Below are 11,839 nucleotides of genomic sequence, written 5' to 3'. Positions count from 1 at the left end.
ATTTTAAATTACACCCATCAATTTTTCCCTTCAAAATGCTTCTTGTATTTAATTTGCAATGCTCTGTATTTTTAAAGAGATAATCCGCTAACTGTTGGGGTTTTTTTTTTGTCTGTCATTACTAGTTTATATGAATGCTTAGAGCTGCAACACAGGCAAAAAAAAAATAGAGCTATATCAAATTAACGCAGCAAAAGCAGATGAGGTGGATTAGCAATGTGGCATTTTCACAGGCAAACTGAAGCGTTTTGAATTCGTTTAGATGGAGCGACTGACGTTTTGGTTTATAATCTGAAATGTTACAAAAATCATTAGACCTGAATAATTAAACGCCATCTAAATATTTTTAATCCTTATTTTTTCAGTGTTGTAATTTTTTACCTTTTTGTATGGAATCCAATGTAACTTTCTGTTGTTTCTAAACCTTTAAGGTTTAGAAAGAACGTCTTTGAAACCAAAACCTGCCTCTGGGTTAGCAAAGCTGCAGACGGGTCACATTTCAGAAGAAAAAACTGTGGTGAAAAACAAAATGTTAACACCTGTTCTCTCTGTTCTTCAGGTTCAACATTGTGAGTGAGGAACACCTTGGAAATTACACCTGTGTGTTTGAAAATGAAGCAGAACTAGACTTTATCTTGGCAGGTACAGATCACAATCTGCACCACCTTTACCGTCTTGTTTTGTACTTTTTATTTATTCAGAAACCTGCTGCAGATTGACAGTAACGTGTCGGCTCTGTCTTTCAGTGCCGCGGATCGGCGAGAAAAGAGAGAAGCCCATCGTCTCCTATGTGGGTGACTTTGTGGTTCTGACATGCAAGATGGAGGAAACAAAACCAGTGCCAAGGACCTGGAACTGGTTTAAGATCAATGGCACCGATAAGGCGAGTGAGGATCTTTGACTTTACATTATTTCCTTTACAGTCGAGTTTTATCTGCAGTTGGCTAAAGTTGAACTTTTAACAGCTAGACTGTAAAAGTCACCTTTAATGGCTTTATTAAATGGTAGCCTTGCTTTTCCCATTAAAACTTGGTGTTCAGATAATTCTTGTTAAAGTATTCATAGAAAAAAATACTGTTGTTTTAATTCAGATTTTTAAGCATGTAATATTTATACCAGCATCATGACTTTTTCCTCAAAGGACCAATTGTGGCAGAATTTATTAATAAAACTAATATTAACAAACTGCTAAAACTTTATTCACCAGATTTTGGGGATTAAAAAAAAAGATTGTGATTCCATCCCTCGATTCGTAATCAATAAATAATATTTAACATCTTTTCACATTAATGTCATTTGGAACCATACAATTAAAAACTAATTTGATTTGTTTTGGCCCGCAAGCCTTAAGTTTATGCCTTGCATAGGCATTAAGCATACAACAAACATGAAATTGTCTTGTTTAATATTTCTGATGTTTTTTGTTTTTTTTGCTAGTTGGTGTAATAATTGTAGGATTCTGTCGTCCTGCAGGAGCAGCTATTCGAAGCTCAACGCTACGACATCACCGTCATTGGGCACAAAACGAAGCTGAAGGTGAAGGACGTGAGCGAAGCCGACTCTGGAGTGTATCACTGCGCCGCCGTGTACAACATCAGCGCCAGCACCAGCAAGCTGCACCTGAAGGTCAGAATCAGAGGAGCCAAACACTGAGCTCACTTGTTGAAAACCTAGGTTTTAAACTTTAAAGGGGAATTATTCATATTTTGCATATTCTAGATATTGCTAAAAAAAGAAGTTATTTGATATTCAGTGTTAGTAAATGATGGAAATTATCTCCATATTTAATCAGTCCAAACCAAGCGTTGGGTTTCACATTTTGTTCTCCAGTTCAGTTTTACGATGCCGTCTTATCTAAAGCATATTTTAAATAACTTTTCAGAAATGTTTAGTTTAGCTGAGGCTTAAAAGACGTGAATCTCTTGTGATTTTCTCCTGAAGGTGATTACCATCTGGGAGCCATTGAAGCCTTTCTTAGGCATCCTGGTTGAAGTTGTCATCTTGGTTACTGTGATTCTCATCTATGAGAGGAGTCATTCCAAGAAAAAGGAAGCAGAAGGTACCAATGCATGTTTTTTTTTTCTCCGTTTTGACTTTAGCTATGAAACTGTGTTCTTTGGTTAGTTTGGAAGAGCAACTCATATTTACTGGTAAGTATGGAGGAGGATCTGTGATGCTGTGGGAATGATTTTATTTCAAAATGCCCTTTGATTATTGTTAGGATACATTGCAATATGGACTCATTTATTATACCAGGAGATTTTAGATAAATCTTCAATTGGTTCTTTAAAAACAATAAAAATCCAGATATTATGGCCAAATTAACACAGAAATGGTTTGCAAAAATGATGATTTTTCTGCACTGTACTGACTGCAAAAACAAAATCTTACAGAGTATTTTGGTTTAGTTTCTAGTTCAAATATCTTGCTACACTTGAAATAAGACAAAACTAACCTAGAATTAATTTTTCAGCAAGAAATAGGAGCTTGTTTTACGTTAATAGTTCCTTATTATTCAAGAGGAATTACTAGTTTCACTGACAGATTATTTCACTTATAACATGGGAAAATGTCTTGTCATAAGTGAAATAATCTGCCAATAAAACTAGTAATTGCTCATCCATATTAAGGAATAGCCAACTTAAAAGAAACTGCTATGTCTTGCTGAAAAGTTGTTTTTAGGTTAATTTTGTCTTATTTCAAGTACTAAGGTAGTTGCACTAGCAACTGAACTTAAAATACTTTGGAGTAGTTTGTGTTTTTGCAGTGCTCAGATTTTAAAGGCTGGATGTTCATGCCTTTACTCTTTTATACAAATGTAATTTTTCAAGAAATGTGCCCTTTTATTAAAATATTTATTTCTTTTATGGATACATTTAACTACCAATAAAGAGAATCTACTATTGTGAATAATTTCCTGCCCTTTTCACAGCTAATGGTCTGAATGCAGACCCAAAGAACACACAGTGAGTACTTTAATATTCATCACTTATTTTTATGTTTTGTGTATTGTGCTTTTTTAAAATAATAATTATTTTTGCCTCAGGCCACAGGGTGAAGATGAGGAAGCTGAGGAACGTACCTCAGTTAGACAGCGCAAAACCTAAAGGACGTCTGCAGCAGCAAATTCAAGCATCTATTAAATTATTTTATTTTTGAATGTGAAGAGCTTCTATAGAAATATATAAACAACTATATTTTGTAAATGTTTTAGTCCTTAACACCAGCTAAGTGCAATCATCACCATCTAATCAACTAATACACACGAAAGCTTTCTGTTTTGACGTTCACTGGCCAACATGTTTCCTGTTGTCACCAACGGCTGAAGGAGTAAAGCATTTCACATTTCTCTCCCTCTGGCTCTGTGTTTCAAACTGAGGTTGTCTTCACACGTTTCCGGTGTAGCCTCTGTCACAAAAGGAAGCCGGTGTTTTTTTTTTTTAGCTTGAAAACCCCCGCCCTACATTTGCAGCTGTGATGTAATGAGTTGTGGTTTGGTTGCAGTGCCTTAATTATCTCAAAAAGCAACTGACTAGCTGCGTTTTCATGGAAAATGTACGCTAATATTTGTCGACATTCTGCTAATGTCGAAGAACATTTTGAAATTGAAATTAAAACCACACGTGAATAGGCTTGTTCACGCGATAAGTCATTAAAAATAATGTCAGAGACGGATGTAAACAGTTACATGAGATTATATTCATAATTTAGCGATGGCGCTAGCTAGCGCCTATCATCTATCAGAGGAAACATTCAGACATTGGAGTGATTACATATGTGGCGTTTTGGGAAAATTGTAGATTTCGATTTTCCATAAGAGTTGTGGATTCAACAATTTTGAATGACACACCACTTTTTATGAACTGTACAACTCTGAGAGCCCAGGTGGAATCAATTGCACATTGTCCGAAAAAAAAAACAAAAACAACCATCTTAATACTACTTCCTGCCATCTTCGAGGTTTTCGCGGCTGTTGCTCACGTGACTGGTGTGACGCAATATATCCATTTCAATATGGCAGAAAATCTACCTCATCCTAGCTTAAAAAGGTTTTCATGTTTCATTAACCGAATTTATTATTGTAATTTTAGTTTGCAATGCTTTGGTTTATGAAACCCACTCTCAAAAAGCAAAGAACTAGCTGCCATTCCATGACTATTGTGCGCAAAACATTGTCGATATTTTGCTAATACCGAAAAAACTATTTTGTAATTGCGGTGTTTCCATTAAATAAGAAACGTAATTAAAATGACAGGTGAATAAAAATGACAGGTGAATAAATTTGTTCCCGCGATATACCATTTTAAAAAAAAACCCTGTTGCGCCATTGTCTGTCTTCCACTTCCTGTCGTCTTCTTCCTCTTTTCTGCCAGTGATATCCGGTTGTTGTTCGCGATTCAAGCGATGCAAAAACCTTTCATGGAAATGTTTTTTTTTTTTGTTTATTTGTTTGTTTTTTCCTGAATTGGTATGTTTCCATTTTGTAATTTCAATTCGCTCAATGGAAATGCAGCTAGTGTTCTCCTTGCCAGCAATGATTTTATTTCTGCCACCTTGAATCCTTGAATGTGTGTTTGCATCAACGTGAGCTTTGGAAGTAACGTCCACATCAAAATACTTGTGCATCATTGTCACGTTAACATATTCAGCCTTCACTGTATATGCAAGCAATAATATTAAAGCTACACAAATTAAAGTTTATCTGAGTCATTTTCCTTTGAATCAATGCGTTACTGGTTTAACTCAAGTCAAAAATATTTTAGGAAAAGGAAATTAAATGTTGTAATTCCTTAATTCAAATATGACTGAACTAATACTAGCAGCTCATTAAAGCTGCACTATGCAACTTTTATTTTAAAAATACGTTTTTTTGCATATTTATTAAAATTGCCACTATGTTGTAACAGTTTAATATGAGACAGATAATTTGTGAAAAGATTTAGCTCCTCCCAGTGCTATTTCTTTCTGAATAATTATGCTCCCAGTCAAAAACGAACAAAAACGTGCTGCAATCAAAGCATAGTAGATGCTTTATTGACTGTTTTGCAGTAACTTACATTTTCTCTACAAGCTGAAATGGGAAAATTTGGTGGCCCCTCCTTAAAGCGGCTTTGTACAATGGCAAATTAGGGCAGTTTAGATTTTAAAAATTATTTAAATTTCTGACAAAAAAAAAAAACAAATTCTGAGACTAATCTCAAATTTTCTAGAAAAAAAACTTGGAAACTTTTGAGCTCCAAAAGTCGAAAATTTGTGAGAAAAATCTCTAAAATTTTGAGATTCATTTTGTGCATTTTTTAGGAGAAAAACTGGAAATTGTTGAAGCCCATAAAGTAAAAGATTTTTCAGAGTTTCAAAAGTCAACATTTCGAGCTCAGAGGAGTGCTCAAGTTTTTTTTTCTTTTTTTGTGAAAATAATCTCAATATTTCTGAGTTATTTTCTTTCAAACGTTGGAGTTCAAAAAAAAAAAAATTCTTCTAAATTTTTGATTTTTGAAGCTCAGAAATCTCCTTGTATTTTCCAGAAAATTTCTCAGATTAGTATTGGAAGTTCTGAGTTTTTTGGTGGAAATGTATTCCTTACCCCCCCGTCTTTAGTAGCCATGACACGCAGTAGTAGTTATGAGCTTCACTTGCTAAAGTAACAGGAATAAATGAAACAACTGTATTACTGAGAGAAGAGAGAAAAAACTGTTTCTGATTGTTCAGAATCTCCATCTTAAGCCTGAATCTGCAGTCATTCTGTTTATAGTTTGGTTGATTAAACAACCGTAAACCAAATTTTTCAGCTTTAGTGACAAAAGCAGCTTCCTGCATGTTTGTGTCCCGTTCAGCTGTGAGGCCGGTTCATGAGGAACTGAACCAGAAGCCTGAGGACGCAGTCGTCCAGCCCCACCACCGCGCCGTCCTGCACGCCCTCGTAGAGACGCAGGCTCTCTGTGCCCCACAGCAGGTTCTTCCTGGGGTTGTTGGCGTCCGTCTCCACGGACAGAGCCAGAGTGTTGAGCTGGTAGCAGAAGAATGAGAAGAAGTGTCCGTCTGTGATGACAGCCTGCGACACAAAGGGTCTGGAGACGTCCTGGTAGTCCCAGAAACCTGCAGAGGTTTGGTGGAAAGAAGGAACAGCCCATCACTCTTTTCTCCTCTAACTCCAGGATTCGAGATCCGACTAGATTTCTCAGTTTTATATGTTCATTTTAAAATATAAAAACACTAAAATTCACTGTGAACTTAAAAGAATGCATGATAAGTTTGGGAAGATATGGAAAAAGAAGGGCAAAAATGATGAGAAGAAAGAAGGGAGGAAAAAATTGAATAGGAAGGAAGGGAAGAAAGAAAGAAAAACAATGACAAGAAAGGAAGGAACAAAATAAAAGGAATAAAATAGTAGCTGATACAAGAAAGTGAAAAGGGAGGAAGAAAGAAAATATCCAAATAGGGAAAAAAGCAACATTTTGTTAGAATAGTAAATAAAATCTGGAATTATAAATACTCTTCTATCCTCATATTTTCTTTTTCCAAACTTATCCGACCTGGAAAATACTGGAATCAGGTTCCAGACTGGAGGAAGCTGCAACTCCAACGGAGTCACATATTTCCAACCAATTTAAAAAGTTCAATAAGTGACTTTTGCTCAATCTAAATTATTTTGTTTTCAAAACACATTTTGTGATAAAATGCAGCTTCTCAATACTTAAACCTTTTTCTTTAGTGTTAGAAAAAAACAGCACCACAGAATGAAAAGCAGTAAAATCCTGGTTTTCTGACCTTGGTACATGGCCTGAGCTCCAGTCCAGGCAAACAGGCTGGCGGCGGCGTTGGCTCTGAGGAAGGGCTCCACCTGGTCCGAATGCTGCTGTCGAGCCAGCCGGTCTCTGTGGTACCGGTCCGGTACCAGATGGAACTGAGTGTGACCGTAGCAGGCTGGGTCTGGCAGCTTCGCTCCTGGAAAAACGGAGGAAAGCAGAGTTATATATATATGTAAAAAAAAAAAAAAAAACTCACGTTAACTCTAAGTTCATAACACGAAAAGCAAAAATAGTTTATTCCGGTTTACTGCAGATATATTTATTTTATACTTAAAACAGACAGTGTCATTGAAGCTTACTTTTTATAAACTTGATTTATTTAAGAATACTCTAGTGGGGTATGCACTAATACTAAGATCTGAACTTAAACTTTCATACTAAAGCTTAAACTTTGGCTACTTTTTACTTACTTCTTCCACAAAGTACTGATACCTGGAATATTTTGATCTTTGATTCGACCTTGTGTGAACGTTACATTGTAGCATGCATTAACTTTAAGAAATTTAATTCCTCTGGCTCTTGGATAGAAACTGTTTTTTATTTTGTTCTTGGTTTTATTCCGCTTTATTGCACCTCTGTAGATTGTAACCAGACTACCTTTGAGATATGAAGTTTGATGTTTTCTCTTATTAGTTTTAGGAGTTTCACCTGTGAAGATGTTGTTGTCATACTGCCTTCTGAACAGAGGCATCATGTTGGGGGCAAGGTGGATTTCGGGGACCTCAGCTGTGTAAGACGCCTCCAGTGGAGCAAACTGATGAAAAACATGACAGGAAAATAAGGTAAAGTTAACAGAATAAATTAAATTATGTCTGTATTTTTCTACTCCTACTGTAAAGAAATGCTTTTTGTTTTCTTTTTACCTGCGGTAGCTGCTGAGGTATTCTGATCTGGCTGTGGGGATGGTCATCGATCTGAAACCTGATTGGCTCCTGTCGGCCTCTGCGGTGGCCTTTCGGGATTATTCTCTTTCCCCTCCTCCAATAAAAGTTCACCTGCGGACTGAGATCTGAAGAAGAAGAAGAAGAAAACAAACATCAGAAACTAAAACCAGCACTGAAAGGGGAACACTGGTTTATGTGGTCTGCTGTGTAGGAACAGAGAGGTGTAGGTATTAAACTGGCTTTAGAGACTTAAGTTTTGAGATTCACGATTCATTTTACAGGACAAAACTGTGATGAAAAAGACTTTGTAATGACAACTCATGACAAATGCAATCTCAAGGAAACAGATTCAATTTGGTCCTAAATCAATTCAAATCAATCCAGTTAGAAAAGTGCTAAATCTTTATTTTTTAACTATAATGTATTCCTATTATTTTTATCATTGTAATCGAGGAGCAGTAAGATGAGCTAGAAAACATATTAAACGTTCTTATTTTAATGAGACAAAACTCAACCAAAATATGTTCTTATTTAAACAAGAAAGGTCATTAAAATGAAAACAACTGGAGAGATGTTTGTGTCGTCTAGAAGCCTCTTTATGCCTTTTTTAAGAAGTCATAATCTCGCACATGAACCAGTTTTATTAGAATATTAAAACAAGAAAGTTTCTCATTTTAAACTGCTAGAATAAGAAAGTTTCTAATTGCAAGTGCAGTATAAAAACTAAAAAAGAAAAAGAAAAAAAAAGTCAATTTTATGAAACACCAAATCAGACAGAGCAATTATTAAGCCTAAAATGTACAACAATCCGGGCCCTGTGTTTACATGGTACCGGATCGATACCAAAATATGCAGTACACCTTTACTCACTATGATCCTTCACAAATGACCATTCAGTAAAAATACACAACCTAAACAGTGATGTGGTAACCCATAAATAAACCTCTGTTAGTGATTTATTGTGAACTTCATTATCCATACCCAGACTGGAGAGCCGCAGCAGCGGGTTGTATTTGGCCAGGTTGTAGGTGAGTTCAGAGACCAGGGTCTTCAAGAAGGGACCAACCACCTGCTCCTGGTGTTTGTACAGAAAAGGTTGGCGCTTTCTCATCTTGTGCCAGTGCTCGTGTAAAATCACACGGGTGACCAGATCTCGGATTTCATTGAACGCAGCATCATCGATCTCAGGGACAGCCGGTTGATCCGTGGCCAACTGGGAGCCCTCCGTAGTCGGGTTGAACTTCTCTGGAAGGCCCGGGATGTACGCGGTTTTGGTGAAGTGCTGGTACCACCTGTCCGGGTTTCGTGAGAATGTCTGAGGGTAGACGACAAATTTCATCCGCTGGATGCGAGTGATGAGGGACAGCTTCTCCTCCACGGGAGAGGAGGAGATCAATTTAATGCGCTCCTCGTTCTGCCGCAACCGGGCTGATTTGCTTTTAGCCGTCAGAGAAGCGACTATGGGCGGATACTGAGGCTCCTTCACGGCTTCGGTGTGGACATGTTTCAGGGATCTAAGCGGAGGAAAACTTCTAGGGAGCAGCAAGGGCAGCCTTATGCGGGCCGCCATGTTTCTTCTTTGAGTTCTTCCTCCTGAATTTTATTCAGAGTTGAATAACAACAAACCGGTGCAATAGCGCCACCCGCTGTTACGGAGAGGTGGTGGTAACAACTTCAACTTTTAATTTAAAATTATAAAAATTTATTCAACTGGTGACTTTCTGAGACACAGGTTTCAAATGGATGTGGATAAATAATGTGTATTCTGTGAGAAAGTAACTGAGGATCTGTATAATTTGTAATTTGGCCGGATCTTCACCAGTTTATCTGGGTTAATAGGTTTTCTTTTAATTAATGATCATAGTATAGACTACGGTGTAAATAATGTTCTGATGTTATCCAAACATTAACTACACAAATGTTTTTTTTTCCTTTAAAACAATATATTACTTTATAAAGTGGAAGAATGAGTTATAATTTTAATGCCATTTTTTAAGTCAAAAATGCTTTTAAGTTTACCTCTTCTTTGAAACAGTTTGTACGTCAATGTTTTGTTCAGAATTTTTATGTTGTATGTACAATTCGCCCCACTAAGTTTTTGATTTATTTTGGGGATTTGTTTGTTTTTTGTTTTTGTTTTGTTTTGTTTGTAACTTTGTAAGTATGTGGTGTGAACACATAATTAAATAATTTTTTTTTCTTTTACATTTTATTTATTTATTTGATCAAAAAACATGATTTTTTTAATCATGATTGATTTACAAAAGTTCTGGAAAGGGTAAAACATCTAAGAGGTGAAAACATTTTATGAGCAAAGTATGTTAATCAGCGCTTTAAACACTGCTGCTCTTGAAGCGACCCCTTAAATACGTCATTGATGTCGCCTTTAGAGCCACTCACAAACTGTCGGTTATTTTTGTTGCAAACAACAGCAGTCTAGAAGGTTCATGTCATACACATTTTACTATTACTGTCGTTAATAATAATTTGAAAAACCGGGACAGAATTTATGAAAAAAAAAACTTTTAAAAAAAAGTTGACTTGTGAAGTGTATGCGAAAATATACGTTTTAAATTAAACTTGGCTCCTAGCACTCAGATTGGCTTGCTGTTTACGAGATGTACATGAAGGCAGCATTAGCTTGGCGTGTTTGATTTGGAGTTTCTGAGTTTATGAAGGTTCTTGGTGTCAAACGTAGACAAAAACTGATGCATTATCAACAGAAAACTATAATAGTTAGACATGTATTTTCGTAATATTTTTCGGACGCAGTTGGTCGGGACCAGGGCGTGTCTGTTCAACCCTCTCCAGCGTGTTTATCGAGCTGAGGTAGCTGCTATAAAACCAACCCTTTTGCTTATCATAAACATTTTCATTTCGTTTACTGTTGCTGAGCATTTTCACAACACACACTCTGGTAGCAATGTTGGTGGCAGTGGGGAAGCTTCAGTGTCCCACCACCAAGAGGTTCGCTTTATCCACACATTTACCCCCCCGAATGATCGCTTTATTTTCTTTTATGAATATAATGTTTTTATTTGTCTGGGCATTTCAGAGATCACTCTGCACAAAAAGTGATGAGGTGAAGCTGGCAGAGGAGGCCAGCAAAAGATACGGTTCTCCAGGTCCAACCATCTTCTCCAAAGTGATTGATAAAAGCATCCCTGCAGATATTATCTATGAAGATGACAAGGTAAACAACCAGGAACATGTTAAGTTTTACTAACTCGCATGACCTACCAGTTAAATGTTTCCAAATCCTCCTATTAGGGCCATTGCAGATACAAAAAAATGACTATATTACCAACAACAACAACAAAAATAGATTAAGCTCAGAAGTTTTCTGGAATAAAACAGGGACATTTCTGAGTTCCAAAAGTTAAAAAAAATGCTATTAAAAAAATTGGAAATTTTTAGATTGATATCAGAAAAATTTCCAAAGTTTCAAGAGTTTCAAAAGTCAATTTTTTTTTTACTTAGAAACTCACAAATGTACAAGATTTTTCTAGAAAATTCCTGAGTTGCTTGTTGCAAACTTTTGACTTTTGGAGCTCAGAAATTTTGTTTTTTCTTGAAAATATTTTTGATTAATCTCAAATTTTCTGAGTTTTTTTGGTGGAAACTTACTCCTTTTTGGCTCTAAAATGTTGTCGTATGAATCAAATGATTTCAGTTTAGCAAACGCCCGTTCATCAGCCATCAATTAGCAGAGACAAACCTAAAACATGCAGGACCAGTGTTGGAAACATTGACCTAGTCCACAGGGAATGAAAACGTTTTTAATTTTTTTGTCTTGTTTTCAGTGTTTGGCATTCAGGGATATCAGTCCACAGGCTCCCATTCACTTCCTGGTTATTCCACGGGTCCCCATTCCTCGAATAAGCGCAGCTAAAGATGATGATGCTGAGGTATGACGCTCTTCACAGAGTCCCAGAATAACAAGAAATTGAGTTAGCAAATGCATGTTTTTTGTGCGATGTGATTATTTTAAAATTGTTGCCTCCTACAGTAGCACAACCAGTTATTTCTTTTTTGAATAGTTTTTTCCTACATTATAAATTAAAAATTTTAAAGTATTAAAAAGCAAACAGAAAATTCTTTAAGAAAAATGAGAAAAGTTAGAAAATAACTAGAGAATATCAGTGA

General features: G+C 36.3%; 3 protein-coding genes across 5 annotated transcripts in view; 2 read left to right on the top strand and 1 right to left on the bottom strand.

Moving 5' to 3' along the window:
• emb (embigin) overlaps positions 1 to 3,919 on the top strand; it is a 13,708-nt gene extending 9,789 nt beyond the window's left edge. Inside the window, exons 4-9 of the mRNA XM_007557844.2 lie at positions 560 to 642; positions 747 to 883; positions 1,474 to 1,626; positions 1,942 to 2,059; positions 2,933 to 2,966; positions 3,047 to 3,919. Of these exons, the coding sequence (XP_007557906.1) occupies positions 560 to 642; positions 747 to 883; positions 1,474 to 1,626; positions 1,942 to 2,059; positions 2,933 to 2,966; positions 3,047 to 3,107 (586 nt within the window). The 3' untranslated portion in view covers positions 3,108 to 3,919. The remainder of the gene's footprint in view (positions 1 to 559; positions 643 to 746; positions 884 to 1,473; positions 1,627 to 1,941; positions 2,060 to 2,932; positions 2,967 to 3,046) is intronic.
• A 1,639-nt stretch (positions 3,920 to 5,558) lies between these two features.
• Positions 5,559 to 9,511, bottom strand: mrps30 (mitochondrial ribosomal protein S30). Its single transcript, XM_007557843.2, has 5 exons — positions 8,675 to 9,511; positions 7,673 to 7,818; positions 7,458 to 7,563; positions 6,769 to 6,945; positions 5,559 to 6,096 (listed from the first exon to the last, which is right to left on the bottom strand). Exons 1-5 carry the CDS (start codon positions 9,261 to 9,263, stop codon positions 5,831 to 5,833), a joined length of 1,284 nt encoding a protein of 427 aa, XP_007557905.1. The 5' UTR covers positions 9,264 to 9,511; the 3' UTR covers positions 5,559 to 5,830.
• A 428-nt stretch (positions 9,512 to 9,939) lies between these two features.
• LOC103141999 (uncharacterized HIT-like protein Synpcc7942_1390) overlaps positions 9,940 to 11,839 on the top strand; it is a 3,368-nt gene continuing 1,468 nt past the window's right edge. For 2 of the 3 annotated variants that reach the window (XR_001662827.1, XM_016674272.1), the window contains exons 1-3: positions 9,940 to 10,660; positions 10,749 to 10,886; positions 11,497 to 11,601. Coding sequence is in view for 2 of the 3 variants with exons in the window: in XM_016674272.1 (XP_016529758.1) it covers positions 10,436 to 10,660; positions 10,749 to 10,886; positions 11,497 to 11,601 (468 nt within the window). In the remaining variant the exon portion in view is untranslated. The remainder of the gene's footprint in view (positions 10,661 to 10,748; positions 10,887 to 11,496; positions 11,602 to 11,839) is intronic. The other variant, XM_007557841.2, reaches the window with a different exon arrangement.

Source organism: Poecilia formosa, unplaced genomic scaffold (assembly GCF_000485575.1).
Source record: "Poecilia formosa unplaced genomic scaffold, Poecilia_formosa-5.1.2 Scaffold92, whole genome shotgun sequence".
Classification (NCBI taxonomy): Eukaryota; Metazoa; Chordata; class Actinopteri; order Cyprinodontiformes; family Poeciliidae; genus Poecilia; species Poecilia formosa.
The sequence above is the reverse complement of the archived record's forward strand: the minus strand, read 5'-3'. Positions and strand labels throughout refer to the sequence as shown.